Source organism: Limulus polyphemus, unplaced genomic scaffold (genome assembly GCF_000517525.1).
Source record: "Limulus polyphemus unplaced genomic scaffold, Limulus_polyphemus-2.1.2 Scaffold1776, whole genome shotgun sequence".
In the NCBI taxonomy this organism is placed as follows: domain Eukaryota; kingdom Metazoa; phylum Arthropoda; class Merostomata; order Xiphosura; family Limulidae; genus Limulus; species Limulus polyphemus.
In genome coordinates this window covers 55720-76661 of record NW_013667386.1, presented here as the reverse complement: position 1 = coordinate 76661, position 20942 = coordinate 55720, and the positions used below count along the sequence as shown (strand labels likewise).

At 35.5% G+C, this 20942-nt stretch overlaps 1 protein-coding gene across 4 annotated transcripts in view; it reads right to left on the bottom strand.

Annotated features, from left to right (window-relative positions):
• The window catches only part of LOC106464905 (uncharacterized protein C45G9.7-like), a 53946-nt gene that overhangs the window by 21661 nt on the left and 11343 nt on the right, over nt 1-20942 (bottom strand). For 2 of the 4 annotated variants that reach the window (XM_013925079.2, XM_022392710.1), the window contains exon 1: nt 19287-19359. Coding sequence is in view for 1 of the 4 variants with exons in the window: in XM_013925076.2 (XP_013780530.1) it covers nt 4486-4596; nt 19287-19364 (189 nt within the window). In the remaining 3 variants the exon portion in view is untranslated. Of the gene's footprint in view, nt 1-363; nt 4597-19286; nt 19365-20942 lie in introns of those variants that run through there. The other 2 variants (XR_002611851.1, XM_013925076.2) reach the window with 2 other exon arrangements.

The following is a 20942-nucleotide window of genomic DNA, read 5'->3' as shown; positions in this document are numbered from 1 at the left end:
ATTACATTAATTTGAATCATATAGATTACATTTCACTGCAAGACTTGTAACAACTATACTTTCTGAATTACATTTCTTGGAATCATGTAAATTACATTTCAATGCAAGATTTTAAACAACTAGGTTTTTCTGAATTACATTAATTTGAATCATATAGATTACATTTCACTGCAAGACTTGTAACAACTATACTTTCTGAATTACATTTCTTGGAATCATGTAAGTTACATTTTATTGCAAGATTTTAAACAACTAGATTTTTCTGAATTATATTAATTTGAATCATATAGATTACATTTCACTGTAACATTTTAAACAACTTCGAAAAGACTTAAAGCTCTAAACTAACCTGTTACAATCTACTTTTTAAACTTAAGTTTTAAAAGGCCTACAAAGATGATGAGTCAGAACATGCCAGAAGAAAGCCAGTTCCAGTTATATATTTAAAAAACAAGAAAAAGGCAGGTTAGCTGCAAATTATTATATGAAATAACATATTGTATAAACAGTTGTTAAAATACAATTTTGTAATTGTGGTAGTGTTGTATTTTTAATGGTGCTGACTTGATCTATTAACACAGAATTGAAAATAGAAATAATATGTAGCTATGAAAATCAATTCACACTGATGAGATCTTCATCTTGTTCAGTTTCAATTTACAATACTTGGTAATTTAATCCTTCAGAAATTAACAAGTAGTGTTATCTCACACACACAATGATTGAATTTAGTTCAAGATATCATATCCCTCATGCTACATATCACCCAATTTAAAACAATTAAACATTTCTGTTTTGAAAAATTTGGTAGTTTGATATATATTTATATACAACACAGAATTTTGACATATATCTATACTCAATATATTGTTATATTACACAAAAACCACAGATTCCAACCACTTTCCATGATTTCATGTAAATAAAACTATGCTCTTTTACTAAACAATAGAGAAAAACATAAATGCAAATTTTCCTAGGTACTAGAGCATAGACAATCTTTTAAATTTCCAAACTTATAAGAGAGAGAGAGAACATCTAGTGTTGTAAGAAACAATCATAAACCAGTTTACTAACAGACTAGTAAAGCACATACAGTAACAACAGCAGGTACTTAAAAATCAAGTTCTTCCATAATTCTGGAATGAATATCCTATATTTGGCACACACAATTACTTTAATAGTTCATTTCTACATTGAAAAACTATATAACTACCCAAGCATCATTACAACTTCTGTTTTGAATAACTTTTTGAAGTTTCTCAAAAAGTCAAAAACACAGAAGAACATTTTTTTAAATCTTAAGAAATTTCAAAAACAAAAACAATAGTGGTTTCTCAAACACCAAATATAAACAATAAAATCGAAGGTAAGACAAATTAGGCTGTAATGTAACAAACATCTGTGGTAATTACTTGTTTTTAAAACTTTTTTAAAGAAAAAAAATAACAATGGCTAAAGAAAATAATGTATTTGATTTTAAAGTTTTAATTATTCTAAAGATCATGCTATATTTGATTATCACAGCCTTTTAGAATATAAACAAAAAAAACGTGTTAACCACATGAGGAAATAAGAAAACTAAATCCAAAGTTTCTGTTGTACATAAATTACATATGACGATTAACAACTACAATTATAGTCCCATGAACATAACTTTCTATACTTTCAAATATTCATGACAGTTCTTTATTTTGAAATTTTATATCCGTGAAACATGGGTTTGAAAGACATCAGTAATAATACGTGCTGTACTACTTATAGAAACAAATCAACAATGTATCAATAGAAAACTTAACTTTTAAAAATTCAGAAAACAGTTAAAATGGTATATAAAAAATAAATCAAGTAAAAACATTTTTCCATTGTTAATATTTTTCTATCCCATTTTGACTGTTTTCTGAATTTTTACAACTTTGTAGTGTGTGGGATACCTTCAGCATTCTACATATATGGAAACCTAAATTGTTCAAGTTATAGAAACAAGCTAACACTACATTATTAGAAACCTAAACTGTGCGAGTTACAGAAAAAATCCACAATATATGAGTAGAAACCTACACTTTACATTGTCCTAATTACAAAAACAAATCAAGAATGTATCAGTAGAAACCTAAACTGTGCTATATATATATATATTTATTTATATATATAAACCTAAATTGTTCAAGCTATAGAAAAAAATCAACAATGTATTAGTAGAAACCTATACTGTGCTAGTTACAGAAACAAATCAACAATGTATCAGTAGAAACCTACACTGTGCTAGTTCCAGAAACAAATCAACAATGTATCAGTAGAATCCTACACTGTGCTAGTTACAGAAACAAATCAACAATGTATCAGTAGAAACCTACACTGTTCTAGTTATAGAAACAAATCAACAATGTATCAGTAGAAACCTACACTGTGCTAGTTCCAGAAACAAATCAACAATGTATCAGTAGAAACCTACACTGTTCTAGTTATAGAAACAAATCAACAATGTATCAGTAGAAACCTATACTGTGCTAGTTACAGAAACAAATCAACAATGTATCAGTAGAAACCTACACTGTGCTAGTTACAGAAACAAATTAACAGTATCAGTAGAAACCTACACTGTTCTAGTTACAGAAACAAATCAACAATGTATCAGTAGAAACCTATACTGTGCTAGTAAACAGAAACAAATCAACAAACAAATCTTTTTCGTTATCCATAGGCTTGTCATCTTTCTCTCTCTCAACAGACAGCCAACAGTTTATCATAACAAACTCCTTTATTGATCTAGTGCTTAATGATAAGATCTAGTTATTACTCTTACAGGTTTTAAGAGCCCAATGTGGAACTATGAGCTAGATGTTTGTCATACTAATTTTTTGAGAGTAGGAGAAGTAGAGAAATAAGTTGGTAGAATAAGAAGAAACGATTGCTTTATTTATTCATCATTAAGTATAAAGCTACACTCATAGTAATTTATAAAAGTTGATAAAACACAGAAATATGTTGGTGGCATAAAAAAAAATGCTTGCTTTTTTTGTTTGTTATTAAGTACAAAGCTATGATAAGCTCTGAAACTTAATATTGAGCCACTTGAGGATACACAGTGGGCTATCTATGCTGTGCCCACTATGAGTGCCAAAACCAGATTTTTAGCAATATAAGCTATCAGACCTACCAACTTACTAGGGGTAAAATGCTTGCATTCACTCTCTGTAATTAAATCAGACTTTCTCTTAACCAAGCCTAAAGGAGATGAAGGCAAGGATCAGAAACCAAATAACTAATAACTACTGGTACTTATAATGTATGAAACATGAGCAGTTGAAGTAGATACCAAGAGTTCTAGTCTTAAGCATTAGAATTTTTATGTAAAATCAAGAAAAATAAGTTACAAAAATATATATAAAGGTGGTCCAGCAAGAAAAATGTTCACACTTTATTATACAAACTTTAAATTATTTAGACGTTTGTAATAGACAACTATTGCCACACTTTTCTGTATATTTTGCCAGGTAGTTTATATTTTAATTATATATGTACAAGATTTGGTCAAAATTGGCCCCCTTGAATCACAGAAAAGCATATTGAAGATCAAATGTAACTTGTCTAAAAATAAGTATGTCTAGGGAATTCAGGATTTTATTTTTCTATTCAGATAAAAACATGTAACTTGATTTAAACAATTTTCTTACAGATACACAATAAAGATTAAACAAAATTCAAGTACAAACTTTTCATTTATCAAGAGATGAAATAAACTATGACATTTATCATGCAGTAAATAGTTCTTGCTTGTAAGCTGCTGATAAATGTAGCATTACTACTGCTATCTGTGAAAAAAAAAACAAAAAACAGCTGAATTCTTTCACATCACCTGCAAGTTATTGATGTCTATAAGGCATGAGTAACTAATAAAGAGAAACCTTCCTGACACTTATCAGAATTTAAACAGTTGATAAATATACAAATGTTATAGTAGTTGTAATGTTAAATTAAAGAGATATTCTAGCTTTCTGATACATTTACACTGCTGCACACAAAAGGATAGTTATCATTAACATTTGTAGAAGAGGAAAATGAAAACTTATATTTATTATCTTATATTATCATTTAAAGATAATTCTAGTCAGCATACATAATGTTTGGAAGGTTTTGTGAATTGTTGCCACTTCAGTTCATATTATAAACAGTTCTAGCTCTGATACCAAGACATGAAGAAAGACACTTTAAAGTCTAAAAATGCTCTAGTATCAAAATCCAGGCAGAAGAATCCATTGCTAGTAGTACTCTAACATGTATTTTAATTGTACAAATAAACTGTACAGGAATTAACCGTGCAAGAATAACTTTAAATATTTATGTTCTCTGTTCTCATTTTAAAAGAAAAAGGTTTCATGCTTTAATGACAAGAAAAACTGCAACTAGCCTGCTAGTGCATTTACAAAATGTGCAGAAGGCCACAACAGCAACAGAAACTGAATGTCTTGACGACTGATGCTTTCATGAATGTGTGACTCCCTTCCTTGCTACAAGCATGTTCAAAACAGCATGTTTCTTAATGTACTCCACAGCTTTTTTGTGTGTCACCATAGTGAAGTCATATCCATTGACCTGGAAAGTTGGAGAACAAGAGATATACATATAACAGTGAAGTGGTATCTTCTAACTTGGAAAGATGAAGTTTGGTTGGTTGTTCAGGGCTTAATGGCACAAAGCACCAGGGTTATCTGCACCAAACAACTTTTGTTTTTGAAAACAACCTTTGAATGAAGTTAGATAGAATAATAAAAAATATAATATATAGACAGCATAGTTTATTTCTTATGCATTTAATATATTTCTTAGAATATTAAAATATACCTAAAGAGGATTTTAGCCCCAAAAAGGTAAAAATATGATCAATCTGGCCAGTCTCATCACCACCTATGACACTGTCCAACTTCAGTAGGTCACCATAAGTAAATACATGTGTAAAAAGTGATGCTAGTGATTGTCATAGCAATGGTATGAAAGTAAAATGTGGGTAGTTGTGACTTGAATGTCACAATTGTCCACATATTGGTAGATTATTCTCCTGTAAGAGAAACATTAACATTTTCCTTGCTCGAAAATGTATTTATGATAAATACTTACCCCTCTGTACACAATAGGTATTTTTCACGTGCATCTTGTCGAGATTTTGTGCACACCACTAGCTTTAAACTATCTCTCACAAGACAAGAATAATGTGCACTGGTAGTGGGAGAAAGATGTGAAGGTATCTGACAGAAATACATTTTCAGGTGAGGAATAAGATGATTTTTGAAATGATCCACTTACCTCTCTGCATAAAGTAGATAGAATCCCACACTGATATGGCGGAGGAGCCAGTGAAAATGAGAAAACCTACATAAGCTCGCTTCAGAGGTGTCAGAAGGGGAATGCATATGGGGTATGACAACCAGTAGAAGGGGTTTACTAGAGGGGCAGGGTATAATCTTTGTCCAGATGGAAGTATGATAGGAGAAAGGCAAAAATGAGCCAATGAGGTGTAGTGTGGCTGGGGATATAATCAGATCATATAGTTTGGTATTTGATCTTCTGTACAAGTTACCATGTATACAGAAACAGGGATTAAGGCCCCTTTATGCCTCATGAAAATATCATATTAACCAATCCAGTTGATCAAAATCACCAGGAAATTAGTATACAACATAATAAGGGGTGACCTATATTACACAGACATGAACACTCCTGCCCTACTTCCCACCACACTGTGCTGCCCACTTGGACTCTCTCCAAATGGATTGCACAACCAGTGAAGAACTCTCCAAGTTGACAACCCCAGTGGCCAGCAACTAGGAATGACAAGGGTCTCCAGTGCAACACTGAACCAGGAGGGATTTGCATTGGTGAGACTCTAGAGAAGTGCCTAGACCCAATCATACCTAACCATCACAAAGGTATTTTACTGGAGAAAGTGCAATGGGTTACTACAAAACTTATTTTGGAAAGCTGGCATGCACTTCCTTGCACACCACAGTGGTCTTACAGTGGCTATGTAGAAACAAGGGTGGATGGGCTTAACACTTTCCATTACCCCCTGACTTGTTGCAGTTTTAGAGAAGTAAGTATACCCTGTGAGGAAACACCGGCCACAGGGTGGGTCTCAAGGTGGAGATGAGACTATTATTAAAAGTGGGAAAAGAAATAAGTGAGGTACTTACCCCCACTGAAATTGGGGAGCAGACTAAAGAATGGCAACCAGAAGGAGAAGTCTAGATGGAGAAGAAGGGATTACACTCCCAGGTGAAAGAATAATACAGAATGTTAGAGCAAAAGGAACTTAAATGATGGAAGAAGAGGTGCCTAAGAAGTCAATTGGTGGAGGATACCAAGACAAAGCTGGTCAATAAGGTGCTACCAAAATGACTCTACAAGGAGTGTTACAAAACATTGTCAAGACACATAGGGAAAGGAAGAGAGCAGGGAACACAAAGAGGAAAAAAGAGAGACCAATACAGGTTGAGGGTGTCTACAATCTGAGCAGCCAGATGTTGAAGAGCTGAGATGACCAGACACTCCAAGACTTGCAAAGAAAGAGAGAAGGATGAGCCAAAATGAAGTAAGAAGAGAAAAAGACTCAGGTGGATCTCAGGTGGAGTCAGGAACAACCAAGAAAATGAGACCAGCTATCCCAGATGAACAGCCTCTCAGGTCTATCAAATAGAAGAGAAAAGCAGCCAAATGTCCAAGAAAAGAAACTGAAAGAAGGCTAAGAGTGTTGCTGTGATGAGCAAAATCCCTCAAGATCTGGCTGAATACGTAAAGAGCCAAATGAAAGGATAGAGCCCAAAACTGATATACTGTATCATGGTAGAAAAAATGAAAAATGATGAGACTATTGGAATGTTAAAAAGGCATCTGAGACAAGAATCATTTTTGTTCAAAGGCCAGGGGAAAACAATTTATTAAGAGGAAGAAACCCATTCATCTGAAATTGGGGAATCATCAGAAGTGGTTGAGAGAAGAAATACGATAAGGAGATGTCAGTCCCCAGTATTTATAAGAACAATGAAGAGATGAGAATAGTAACCTGGAGATGAGCAAGCAACTCTCTGTATGGCACTCAAAACCAAGAGTTCCAACACTGTATCCTCAATATGGTGGAGATTCTGAGGATTAGAAGGTGTAGGATTAGATGGAGAAGGGGGAGGAAGAGAATTGAAAAGAGAGACAGTGGATATGAAGCTGAGTGACCTAATGGTTGGCCGTGAAATGAGTCCACAGATCAGCAAAGAAGAAAAGAAGTGCCCCCATAAGACCTGAGCTGACTAGGTACAACGACAGATAGTTATCAGTTGGACAGACAAATTCTAACCCCCCAGGAGTGGCAAGAAGAGGTAGAGGGGTGGGAAGAGGAAATGTGATAGAGAGGACAGGGGCACACAGGCCATGGAACATGAGAGTATTACAGGAATGAGCAAGACAGGAGAGTAATGAAGTGAGAGAAAATTGATGGCCAGATGAGAGGAACACCCCAAATATCTTGTGGGAAGCGAGTGGAGTGAGATACAAGCCATATAGGGAGGATTGAGGAAGGTGAAACAGAGAAAAGGGTGTCACTTTTGAATAGATCTAAATTACACAGAAACCATGTGAGGAGAGCCAATGATGAGACCCTGACCTAAGTAGGGAAAATAAACAACTGCAGACACTAAAAAAAAGAACTATCTGGATCCTGATAGAGAGCCTCAGATGGGAGAAAATAAGAAAACTGATAGTGAAGGGATAAAGCAAAGAGATGACAAAGACAGGAGAAATGAGCCATGGCAAGAGACATTGGAGACCGATGGTCAGCCCCCAAGCAGGTAAAAGGAGAGGAACCAAAAGTCATGTTAAAGGAATCATAGAAATGAGGAGGACAAAGCAGGGAAGAGTGGAATTGATGCTAAGACAAGATCTTGGCATAGATACTAAAGTCAGGTGAAGGGGGAAAATATACAACTACATCAAGAAAGCATGGAATAAAAAATCATGAAGAAACATAGGATGGAAGAAAGGAAAAGCATAGTACAAACCTGACACAATCAGCAGAGAGAAGGAGAAATGATGCTTCCTCCAGAGTGAACAATAAAGCCATAGCAAAACCAGGCAGTGGAAAGTGCTGGACAAAAATGTCAATCTTATGGCCAGGCTCAGGAGACAGAGGAACTGGGAAGGAAGGAAAAATCTATTAATGGTGAAAATTGGAAGTAAAATCTTCCATAGACGAAGAACCTCCAGCAGCCATAAGACAAGTTAGAAGCTGTGAGGAGTTTTAAAACATAACGTCGCATGGTGTCTTGAGTTCTGTAGATAACCTTAGTGGAAGTACATTGACTAGTGTCATTCCATGACATTTTTGCTTCGTAAACACAGTTAGAACCTCAGAAAGTCAAAGCCACAGAAACACGACTTAACAGAGTTGAAAAACAATGGGAAAGATAACCTTAACACAGCTTGTAGTTCACCACTGTTCAAAAATGAACAAAAGTGAGAAATAGAATCGTTAATCTCCCAAAAATCGAAAATGAAGAATAGACATGCACTTAAAGAACACTATATCAAATCAATACAAAAGTCATACAAAATCTTTCAAAATTCAAGAGCAATAATACACATGTCTGGTAAAGGCAGTGCCGAATTTAAGAATGAAGTTAATTTTGAGTGTAAGTGCTTATGGGGGGGGGGATGTATTGTCCTCCTATTGGTGGAAGGCTATTGCTGCATGATGATTACCTCACATGAAAACAAGTGATTCAGGTGGGAGACAGTTCAAGGCTAGTGGCATTCACAAAATCTCAACAGCAGGTGCATGAGAAATAGCTACTGTGTGCAGATGGGTGAGACTATTGTTTCTGAAGAATCTGTTAAAAAATTGACAATTGTGGAGCCTCTAAAAAAGAGCTTCCTCTTTCTTACTCCTGCACAAATTAAAATGTCAATATGCAACAGTAGGCTTTACCTGCAAGACTGTTAAGTCACTGCTCATCCTAAATTAACTACCAACTGGCATGAAGCCTTAACCTTTATGACGGGCTTGAAATCCAAATAAGGAATAAGCAAGGTTATGTGCAGTTATCAGTGGTGTCAGGAAGCTTGTTTCCTTGGATTATAACATGACCAGGGATCTAGAAAAACTGAATAAATAAATGGTAAGTAAAAATTGGTAATCTTAACTGAATATTTCAAGAATATTTGGTAAGAATTAATGTTAAGCAATTCTAGGGTCTTCAAAGAGCTAAGTGAGTTGATATAGATGGAAAAAATTAGTGTTCTCACTTAGCTTGTATATAATTCAAAGCAAATAAAATTTTGTAATGCTGCAAACATGGTAAAGCCCCTCAATTTTAAGCCGTAAAAACTGGAATAGAAAAATGACTCAAAAGATGCTCATTAAAAGAAGTTTGCACTTCTAGTCTTGAATATCCTACATTTTCAAGCAATTTAGAGAAAGTGAGGATAGTACAAGCTATGGTGGGCAGGGCTAATTAATGAATTCAGTAATGTCAGACCCATCTTAGTCAAATATGCCAGGATGTATATGAAAACCAAAGGTGGGTATAGCAGATCATTTATTTGCAAAAAGTAGAGCCCAATGAGGTGTGAAACCACATTTGCCAGGTGGGATGCTAGGGCAGTGAACAGACCTTTATAGCACACTGGAAAGAACATTGCAAACATCTGAGATGAAGTAGAAGTTCCTTAGATGAGGTGTGAGAAGCCCCTGTGCAGAGCTGAAACCCCTGTTGATGCACAGGATCCACTTATTCAATGCAGAGTTCCTGGTCAAGGTGATCCATAGTCCAGCTTAGATCAAGTAAGTGCACAACAAATCTTAAGCTAACAACACCTATTTCCAAAAGGGAGAGAGAGTATATACTTTCCCTAAGCTTGGAATCAAGGTAAAATCCATACTAGTGACAGAAATGCATGTAAATGTTTTAGATCATGAAACTCTGAAACAATTTGTAGTGGTCCAATCACACAGTTTATTGATGTCAATTTGAAGCTTCCACTCAATGTATCTTGTCTTTCTTAACTCTGTTTAATTCAAATGGGAATTTATTACAAAACATTTCTATTAAGGTAAATAAGATAATGACTATATCTCAGAATGTATCTTTATTAGCTCAATATTTTCCTATTACTGCTTTGTCAGAAGCTATTGATATCCTACAAGTTCACTAATCCAGTTGAAACTAAATTGGAAGACCATTATTACTTAATTGAACATTGATACTTGTAAAAATACTTATAGACAGGAATTTATATAAAACATAATAAAAATTACTGATAGGCAAAAAACAAAACAAAAACAAACATTTCCTTGAACCATGGAAATAAGGAAAGCATATTTAAAGCTGAAGTTACTTGAGTGATACCATATATGTGATAATATTTACACAAAACTGAAATTAATTATTAGAACATCATACTTATCTATTAAAGTAGTATAAAATCCAGCACCTCCCTTAAATCCTTAATAACAAGTTCAGCATACAAGAAAGAAACACAACATGTAAAAAAAACAACTATACAGCTGCTAAGTATGAACTACATGATCGATTCCATTGTAAGAAATTTGTTTATGAAGTAACTTGTGGCAGATGCTCTAGTATGTATAGAGGAGAAACTTGCCAATCCATGACATCCAAAATCTCAATACTAACAATACTCTGCTGAATATTATGGAAAAGAACATGGAATACCATAAGCAGATAAGACCTTATCAGATTTCAAGACCTCATCTAAATGTCATAGTTTTCTTGATCAAAAAATTAAAGAATCCATTTTAGTCAAGAAAAAGAAACCTAAAAATGAACAAATATACAGGCTGGCCTCTAGTGTAGAGACATTAATGGCATTTTAAAAATTTTAATATGTTTCAACCTTATTAAAGTCTCTCTACACTTTCATAATGGTTATAACATATTTGTGAAAATTCTTTTGTATATGTATTGATGTAATAGAATGAAATAATACTTACAGATACAAGTATAATGATGTATTTTATAAATGTAATGTATCCTTTTCTAAATCCTACAATTTTAATAGTTTACCTGTTGATTTATACATGTTATTTAATTACCATTGTTGGTTCAGTCTGTTTCAACAGTTTACATTCAAGAAGTTTTGATATTATTTTAATATGAGCTGAACTCCATGTGATGTCATAAACCTTCTTAAAATAATAAAACAAAAAGATAGAAACAAGATCCTCCCATTTGAAAAATGTTTCTCTGATTAAAAATATCAAATCAAGTGGTCCATGGTATATCAGTCTGCAAAAAACACATTGAGTGCTTGAAAGAAGTTTGATTCAAGGAACTAAACAGTATTAACCATCCTCTACAGAACTTTACAGAGATAGCCAGCAGGCAAACTGAATGGTCTGCAACTACAAGGAATCTTGGGATCTTTTCCAGGCCTAGAAAAATGGATAATGTATACAGACACAAAAAATATATAAAAACACTACATAGAAGATACAAGACAAAGTTTAAGAAAGAAAAAATGCACTACATACAATAGTAATAAATCTAGGAAAACTTTAATTTGACATAATGTTTTGGATCTAAACCTTTCTTCAGGTGATGTATGTTAAAGTTGTATGTACATAAGTCTTTAACAGATATTACCTGAAGAAAGCTTTAGGCTCAAAACATTGTGTCAAATTAAAGTTTTTCTAGATTTTATTACTAAAAAATGGATGAGAATAATCCAGAACCATAAATATGAAAACTCCATTTCTGCAAATATTGATTAAATAGAACCAGAAAAGGACTGAGTGAGGTAAGAGACAGATCATGCAGCATCTTGTAATGGATGTAATCCAATCCAAGATGTACTTCTGAAGAGATGTAAAACAAGTTTAAATTCCATCTGAGTTGACATTTGATTGTAGTCATAAAGACATTTATGCCAGAAAGACAATAGAGTTCTTTCAGTCAGTGTCTTGATGGTCTAGAAGGCAGGGGAACAGAAGGAGGTGCTATAATGAAGAAAAAAAGCACTCTCCAAGGATGTTGATAATACCCTACAAATCAGCAATTTCTTGGCCATAGAGTTGCAAGATTGAAATAGGGTGGGATATCTACTTTCCATACACTTTTGAACCTTGTCCCAAGCAACCATGTAACTCAAGTAAACACAAGATTCCTTCTGGCTTTGACATCTGACCTGCTGAGAATCGTTACGAGCCTTCTGAAAGGCATGGGATATCTCAGATTCGTTTCTGAGCCCTGTAGTACTTTGGCAGTCAGGTGCTCCCCATGTATGGAAAATGGACCGAGGTTTAAGGGATGATAAATATAGTTACCTGGACAATGTGATCTGTTACAGTCTTCACACAATCATAAACAGATGTTAGATTACAGATGTCAGAATCAAGCTCTGAAAGAGTGATAAAGGAAAGCCAAATGGTCTTCTCTAGCTTCCACCATGGCATGCAATTTGGGTGACATCAACTGCAGCTAATCTCCCTCAGAATGATGGAGAAATGATCATTGCCTCATGAGTAATTGACCATATTCCAAGAAAAAAATGAGGGTAGGAAAGAAGTTGAACAAATGGACAGATTTCTTGAAAGTACATGCCTCACTTAGGGTATAGAATTAGGTATATTTCACCACATAACCTACCTTTTTTGGTATAATGGAAACTGACAAATAGTGCAGTACTAGTAGTTTTCTAAAAATATCTACTGTAAGAAGATACATGCACAGGATGGTAGGGTATTAATGTAATATAAGTTAAGGGGAAAATCCCAGCAGTTCCACCGTATTAATGTGGTTGTTTTCATCTAGATTAGGGAGGAGATTGAGATGGGGAGCTCTTCTGTTGGATTTCTCACCACTCTTCTTCTACTCAATGGCAGCTCTATTGACCTTCATAAACACTGCACAGGATCAAAGGGGCATATCCAATCAAATTGGTGAGATTACATACAGTGAGTGAGGGCAAGACCAAATAATGGTCTTGCATATCAGGAACAATGGAACTGGTCCCAATTGCTCATTGTTGCTACCTGCACGAACAGAGATGGGTGTGAATGTAAATTATCCACATATTGCTCTATAGAGGGCAGTGTATCATTCAAGTGATTGGAGAAAAATTCCATAGGCAGAACAGATATTGATCTATACTCCCACTGTAGCATAACTTTAGTTTTGTAGAAGACATCTGATGCCTGATACTCTCCTTTTCTTCACTACTGCAATAAGCATAGATTAAAAAGCCACAACAAGATGCTTTAGAGAACCCAAACCACTTAGAGTGGAAAGAGTGAAGAGGTTTAAGAATATAAGACTAACTTTAACAAAGAAATTATCTGGCTTTGCAATCCATTGGTGGGTGTGGTGAGATAAAGATTAATATGAGAGCATTAGTCAGCTCAAATATTCAATTTTTTAGAGGAGATTCGAATAAGTGTTGACACTCCTGTTTTGAGAGTTCAGAAAGAATTTCCAATTCTGACATGTGAAGAAGATGCCTATCAAAAATGACTACTTTTGAGGATTATGAAACATTGTGTGGAGTTACATCAATAAGTATACTCCCAATGGCTTTTGACTGAAAGGAGTTCACTTTTTTTGTGGTCGTGATGCTTTGAAAGCAGATTAGTTCTAAATGAAAGAAAGAGAGAGATATCTTACCACGAAATATTTCTGAGATGAAATTGAGAATCAGAAATCAAGATACAGCTATAGAAGCTGGTGACTGTGAGGCTGCAGGGTCATTGGTTCCTTGTCCCTTGATGGTAAGTCCGTTTATTAGAAATATTTATCCATAAGAATTAATTTGGTGCCCTCTTTCCCCACCCACCAAACAGTACTGCTAGGGCCATGCTAAGCTTTTTTGGGCACTATACCCAAATATCAGTAGAGTTGAAAAGCTGAATGACCAAAAGGAGGCCGGCCACTCCAAGGACTATTGTCTATAGGAATCTACATGGAAAACAAGATATAAACATATAATACAATAAACTTGTATCCTTTAACATGGAAAATTGGAGAACGAGATATATATATATATATATAACACAAGAAGTTGTATCCCGTAACCAGAAAAGTTGGAGAACACAGAAAAAGTTGTATGTGTTCTTGCATCAGTCAGTTTACGTCTACCTCAGTGAAATCACATCTTTTATATGGAAAGTTAAGAAAAAAAGTGGTACAGAATCTATTACTATAAAGATACACATTCTCATGAAAGTTAGAAAAATAAAGATAATGCCTTCTACAAAGAAGCTGTATCTATTCATCTATAAAACTGCAAAATACATATAGCCAAGATCCAACACACTTTGCAAACCATACTTCAAATATTTTCAGGCTTACAAGTTAGATCAAGTCTTAGTTTCAAACAAAAGCATTTATTTCTACAGCTGCAGCATCTGGTATCCATGTCACATATGGATACCATTAGTTACTAAACATGTGAACTTACCACAAATCAAGTACTGTAATGTACTAAATAGAATTTTAAGTTCACATTAACATTAACAAAAGTCACAGAAAACAAACACCTTGTTTCCTCTCAATGAGGAACAGAAAACAAAATATGAAGTAACATATCCAAACCAAACATGAGAACCAAGAAAGTGGCTGGCATCAAAGCAGATATATTGTAGGTACTGACTTCAGTTATGTTTATGTCATTCATCTTTCCTGTAGGCAATAACACACACACAAAGGCAGTATCTTTAAAAATAGTCATTTTTACTGTGCAAAACTACATGTCATCTAGTATAACAATAAAACAAATTAAAAATTTTATAAACTGCAGTAAAACAATAACAGAGATTGAAACTTTACTGTTTTATGACTTATATAACCATAGTTATAACAAAGTCAAGTTAATGTGAAACTACAGCCAGCAAAAACTGAAAATTTATTTCCTATAGATACTTCCCTCCGATTACAAGATTAGCTATTCTTGTCCAGTGTTGCCTTCCATATGCTAATTTTGTCTTTATGAATGCCACAAGCCTTCTGCTCCTCCCTATTGGAATCAAATGATTTCAATATGTCTCTCATGTAAATCATAATGCATCACTTCTCCACCAATAGGAGCATGACATACGTGATGCATGTGATTCCCTCTACACGCTTCTACCAAACTACCACTTCGAGGTGTAGCAGAAGATATAAGCACCGGAGAAAAGTGGGAAGGAAGGGTGAAAAGTGTGAGTGGAGGGAAGTAGTTATTGGAAATACATTTTCAGTATAGGAATATTATAACTTCCAATACAGTACTTCCTTCTGCTCACAAGACTAGCTAGAATCCCACATTGATTAGGTGGCTGGACTGGTGCGAGGGAATAACAAAAGTAACCCCTGAAAGCATCTGAAGGATACCCCTGGAAATGAGAGTCAGATCCAAAGATCTGATGAGAGGAACCATGCCACTTCTGAAACAGGTATACTCTTCACCCATCCGTGAAATGTGTAGTAGATAAGGGCAGAAAAATAGAGAAGCACATCCAAGTGGAAAAGAACTGTGGCAGGATTGTGATCCTAACCATGTAAATATATATGTAACTCAATCCCACAAAGTATAAAAATGGGTAAAACAGTGGATGTGCCCCTAGGTGTATAGTGGCTAGAGCATGATGGACCGTACTCGGTAAGTCAACTACATCCAAAACCCATGCAGCTGGGAACCGACATTCACGCAGGGGTAGGATGAGAACCATACCATCTTTACCTTAAGTTCAAGAGACTGGGGGGAATTCTAGAACCACTCCAACTGAGCATGACACGTTAGCTTTAATCTATCGATCCGTGGACCCAACATCTGGTATCGAAAGGATGTCTAAATAATATAAATCAATTCCCCCAACAGCGAAACTGACCAGAACCATCTGAAAAGCAATAACATCTTCAGAGTAAGATACAATGAGGGATAGCAGAAATTACAGAACCAGAAAAATCCCCCTTACCTCCACTGTGACCCACAACACAGAAGGAGTATGATCGAGGGAGGAATATAGATAACCATAAACATGTGTGAAGACTTACGCTGATTGGTTATACTCTAAATCCAAAACTCAGCCACGGGCTACCAACATCCACACAGGGGTAGGATGAGGGCTCCTAATCAAAGGAGTGAACTGCAATTTGACATCTCACTCCTTTGTGAATGTATACTGCATATTGGAGGATATCATGTCACCTATACCCACAGAAAACCACCTCCCTACTCTGCACTGCATGGTTATAGCCATCTTTGGGTGGAGCCCATTCAGGACAGTTGACCAACCCAGCAGCTTAGAACTGAAAAGTAGTAAGGACTTTCATGCTCCACTAGAAGAAAGAGGGATGAAAACATAGTGGAGAGTCTGGAAGTAGGTCATCACCTGAGACAGTGCAAGGGGTGATCACGAAACCCTATGGAAGAGAGAGATCACCTGATGAAGTAATCAGATAGGAGAATAAACATAAAGGAATTTGTGGGACCAATTCTGACTGAAAGCATCGACAAATACAGGATGAGGTACCGGAGACCAAAAGAGTGGTAAATTGTGATTGAGGTATGTGGCAAATGCATCTACATGGAGAAAACCCCTCCAATTGCAAATTGGAAAACGAAATCAAAAGACCACTCCGTCAGATATTTTTGGTCAAATCAGGAAAGATGATTTGCTACAAGACTGAAAGCACCTGGAACATGACACACAAAGAGATGAATGTGGTGCATGTGGGCCCAATATTGTAAATTCAACTTTCAAAAACAGAGATATCTTGAATGGGTGCCTCCTTGGTGATTGATATGTGCTACCACCATAGAACTGTCTGGTGATAGGAAGGAAGTGTTTCAAAGCCTGACGGAACATGAGAAGATTGAGGATGTTGATAAGCAAAGATCTTTCATTTACAGACCAATGACCCTCGTGATTGACCAATGGACCCCAGCCCTGAAAATATGTAAATCCAGATGAAGAAGAGCTCGCTGAAGGGATCGCATTTGTGCACGACCAAGGGGTACTAGTGTCATTATTGAAGACCACATCCCCAAAACTGATACAACCTCATGAGCAGAAAGTGAGGGAGCTGAAAGGGCTGGAAAAACTAACAATTCCATGGAATGAAGTCACAGAGGAGAAGGTTGGGCCTGATTGTGATGAGTGTTGAAAAAAAAAAAGACACCCAAGTGGACAAGATATTGGCTAGGTTGGAGGAAGGACTTCTCCAATTTGATTAACCAGCCCACCCGAGCAGTCACTAGAAGGAACTGATGAGTATGGTTGGCTGACTCCAGTTCAGAATGAGCCAGAAGAAGCCAGTAACCTATATAATGGTGGAATAACAACCCTAGAACATGAAGATGGCAAGCAAAAGCTCTGACCACCTGACAGAAAACATAAGGAGTGGAAGCAAGACCAAAGGGGAGGGCACTAAACTGATAAACCACCCAGTGATGGATGAACTGAAGATACGGATGAGACCGTGGTGATATAGGGATGTGGAGATAAGCATTGGTGACATCCACCATAAGGTGAGAAATGACTCCATGGTTAAACAGGGCAGTTGAACAAAGCAATTGAGGTGTGAAAAATTGATGACAGGCCTCCAGTCCCCAGTTTTGTTGGGAACAACAAAAAGCCTGAAATAAAAACCCGGTGAAGGATGTAGAACAGGTCTGATAGCCTGCTGAGATAGTTGTTCCTGAATTGCTTCCCACAGACACTAGCTGGTCATGGGATCTTGAGGTGGAGGAAAGGAAATGGGTATAGGAGACATGGGAGGTGGGAGGAAAAACTGGATCGTGAATCCTTCTGATAAAACTTGAAGAACCCAATGAAGAAGAAAATTGGCAAGCTGATCTCCCTCTTGGTAGCCACTGATACTGTTGACAATGTGAGAGGGTCGCCGAAGAAAACGACAAGAAGCGGCACCTCGAGAAGAAGGAACAGGTAAGGGTTGGGAAAGGGGAGGGATGAGACAGGAAACAGTAACAGGTGCCATACTGGGTTGTGATTGAGACAAACAGGTATCAAGGTTGGAAAGAGTAGACTGTTGTTGTACTGATGCAAGTCGTGATTCCAAAGACTCTGGGATCGTGTCAAAGATGTATCACCACAGAAATGGGGCCATACATAAATCCTGAAGATAAGATAATGGTAAACGGATGTGAGGCAAGCCCACATCATGACATAGAAGGTCCCAGCAACAGAAAAACCGTGTATGTAAAGCCACAGCTGAAGATGGAAAATAGACCAATGTGGAGGAAGATAAGGGAGAGGATGTTCCCAGAAAACCCTTCAGGATTTTGGAAGAAAGCCTCAGAGAGGAGATGGATGGTAGAGAGATATTGAAAAGAGTTGTGAGGGTAAGATGAAGGCAGGAAAATTGGGCATGGGTCAGACTTGCATGAGATTTGGGAGCCACATTCCAAACAGGCAAAATGGGGTAAGACATGCTAATCCCGTCACTTAACTGTAAGGCAAGTTCGTCAGTATGTACCTGAGTATCTGGTACATCCTTTTTCACCAAATAGGAATGGGAAGATCAGTTATGTAGTAAAGAAGGATGCAGTTGATAGGAAATGGGGAAAAGTGATGAAACATTACATACCTGAGAAACAAAATCCAAAAAGACTGTATTAGGCCTAATTGACTCCTCAGGCAGGGCATGGGAAGGTATGGCAAAATCAGGAGGTGAAAATAAGCGATCCAAGTCCTCATCCACCACCTGAACAGGCTCATCTAGTTGGGGAGGAAGAGGGGTGAGGTCCAGAGACAGAGGTTGACCCATGCAACATTTGATCTCCTGGCAATTAAACACGGATAAATCTCCTGCAAGGTCACTCCACACCTGAGACATAGCATTAGTTGCAGGTGACCCCCAAAGTAGTAACATGAACTTCAGAATTCATAATGAAGAAGATTCAACCAATAATCGAAAGTATAAATACCACAACTGTAATAAACTGGGGTTAAAGTGAAGTCAAGAAACAATCTTAATAGAAACTAGAAGTGAAAATAAATGAAGACCACTTTCACTATTTAATGATGTTACAATGCACATGCTGATAACATCTCCAATTTCATTTCTATAAAAAAAAAAGAGATTTAAACTTTTTAGCAAGAATAATAATCATTTTCTGTCCAATCATCAGATCTCACTAATTTTAGGTACATTCTCTGTCAAATTATCTGATTTGGTTCATTCCAGATACACTTATTATTTGCTAAAATAAATCATGTTAAGAATGGGAAGTATCTTTATTACTAATTTAAGGTTGATCTAAGTTTCAGAACCCTTTTCTCATACCTGTAGAATTTTGTCATGAATTTTTAGTCCACTTTTCTCTGCTGGGCTGTCATCATAAACTTCTGTCACATAAATCCCCTGGTAACAAAAGCAAAACTACAGTGTCTAGTACAAAAGAATAGGTTAAATAGCTATAACAATCATCACAGATATTATCAGTTCTACACTCAAAACAGTTGCAAAAAATTTGTTTCCTTCATCAAAGCCCATTAACCCTCTCAGCATGAGAGAGTCGAAGAGCACATCATGACCCCTTTACAGAGTTAAATTTAAAATTTAAGCTACTTTATTATCAGTGTATTTTAATAAACTTGGCAATAAAATGTAGTTTATAGTTCAACTTTGAATACTATATAAGCTTTAATTTCTTAATTTTAAAAGGAAGTATTAATGTTCAATTTTCAAATTCTCCAAACCAAACTGCTCATTTCTACATTTTCTGCTATCCATGTATGGCTTGTATGCACCTTTCTGTAGAATTTCCTATTTATACTTTACATATACCAAGCTAAGCTGTAAATTTGAAGCAAGATAGAAGCCTGCTTTCAAAAACAGGCATAACTTCTCTCTGATGTTTGCTATTATATTATATGTAATCAAAATAAAATAAAATTTTCCTTAAATGACAGCTATAGGGTCTAAAGACCTTAGACTAAGCATAATTGAACATTTTGGAATCATTTACTTCATATGCCACTGTTGCATCTCTGCTTGACTGGGTATGAGAACTGTTCTAAGCCATTTCTATCTTAGTTAGAAAGCCAGATAAGTTTTAGGGCTTTCTATTTTATATGCATTGAAATATTTCTTAATCTAAACTAGATATCTGAATATAAAAAAAAATTCTTAGATCACATAATCATTACTTTGAGTTAGAGCTAAGCTTTAATGTCAACTTGGATCGTACAAGAATATAATCTGGAAAACATCTCAGATTTAAGTACTAAATTTATTTTTTTATGCATATTTTTGTTTATTGTTATAAAATTAACTAAAATGTAAAAAATAAGAAACTTATCGTAAGTAATATTAAGTGAAATAAGTAAACAAGATACTCGTAATCAATGATATATGTTGAGCACAAGCATGGTTGTGTAATTCGACATGTGTGCTGGAAACTACCATTCAAGCCAAGCTGTCCAGTGTAATGAATAGCTATTATCATAGTTGAAAGGGTCAAAAGTCAACTGTAAATAATAAAAAACTAAATGAAAAACTCTATTAGCTTTGACTTTGAAAATAAATATAAAATTGTCTATTACAATGTGCAGACATTCTAGAATGTAAAAAGGGTAAGTAATTCAGATTATTTTGGTGGGTACAGGACAAATTGACTTACTCTGTATAGTGTTAGGGCAGAGAAAATAACAAAGCATAGAATTTTACAGAAAAAACTTGTATTCATTTAGTACATTCTACAGATTAGGCAAATGAAATCTGAAAAGTATAGGTTGAAAAAAAAAAAGTATTTTTAACCTTAATATGAAAATCATCTTGTACTCAGACTATGGATACATGAATTCACAGACAGATCTTTAGTAAAATTATTGATTAAATTATTTAAAATCAGATTTGTTTTACAACATACTTGAATTTTTTACTAAAAGCCTCCGATATGTTGTGAAGATATACTTACAACTTTAAAAGTTATATATA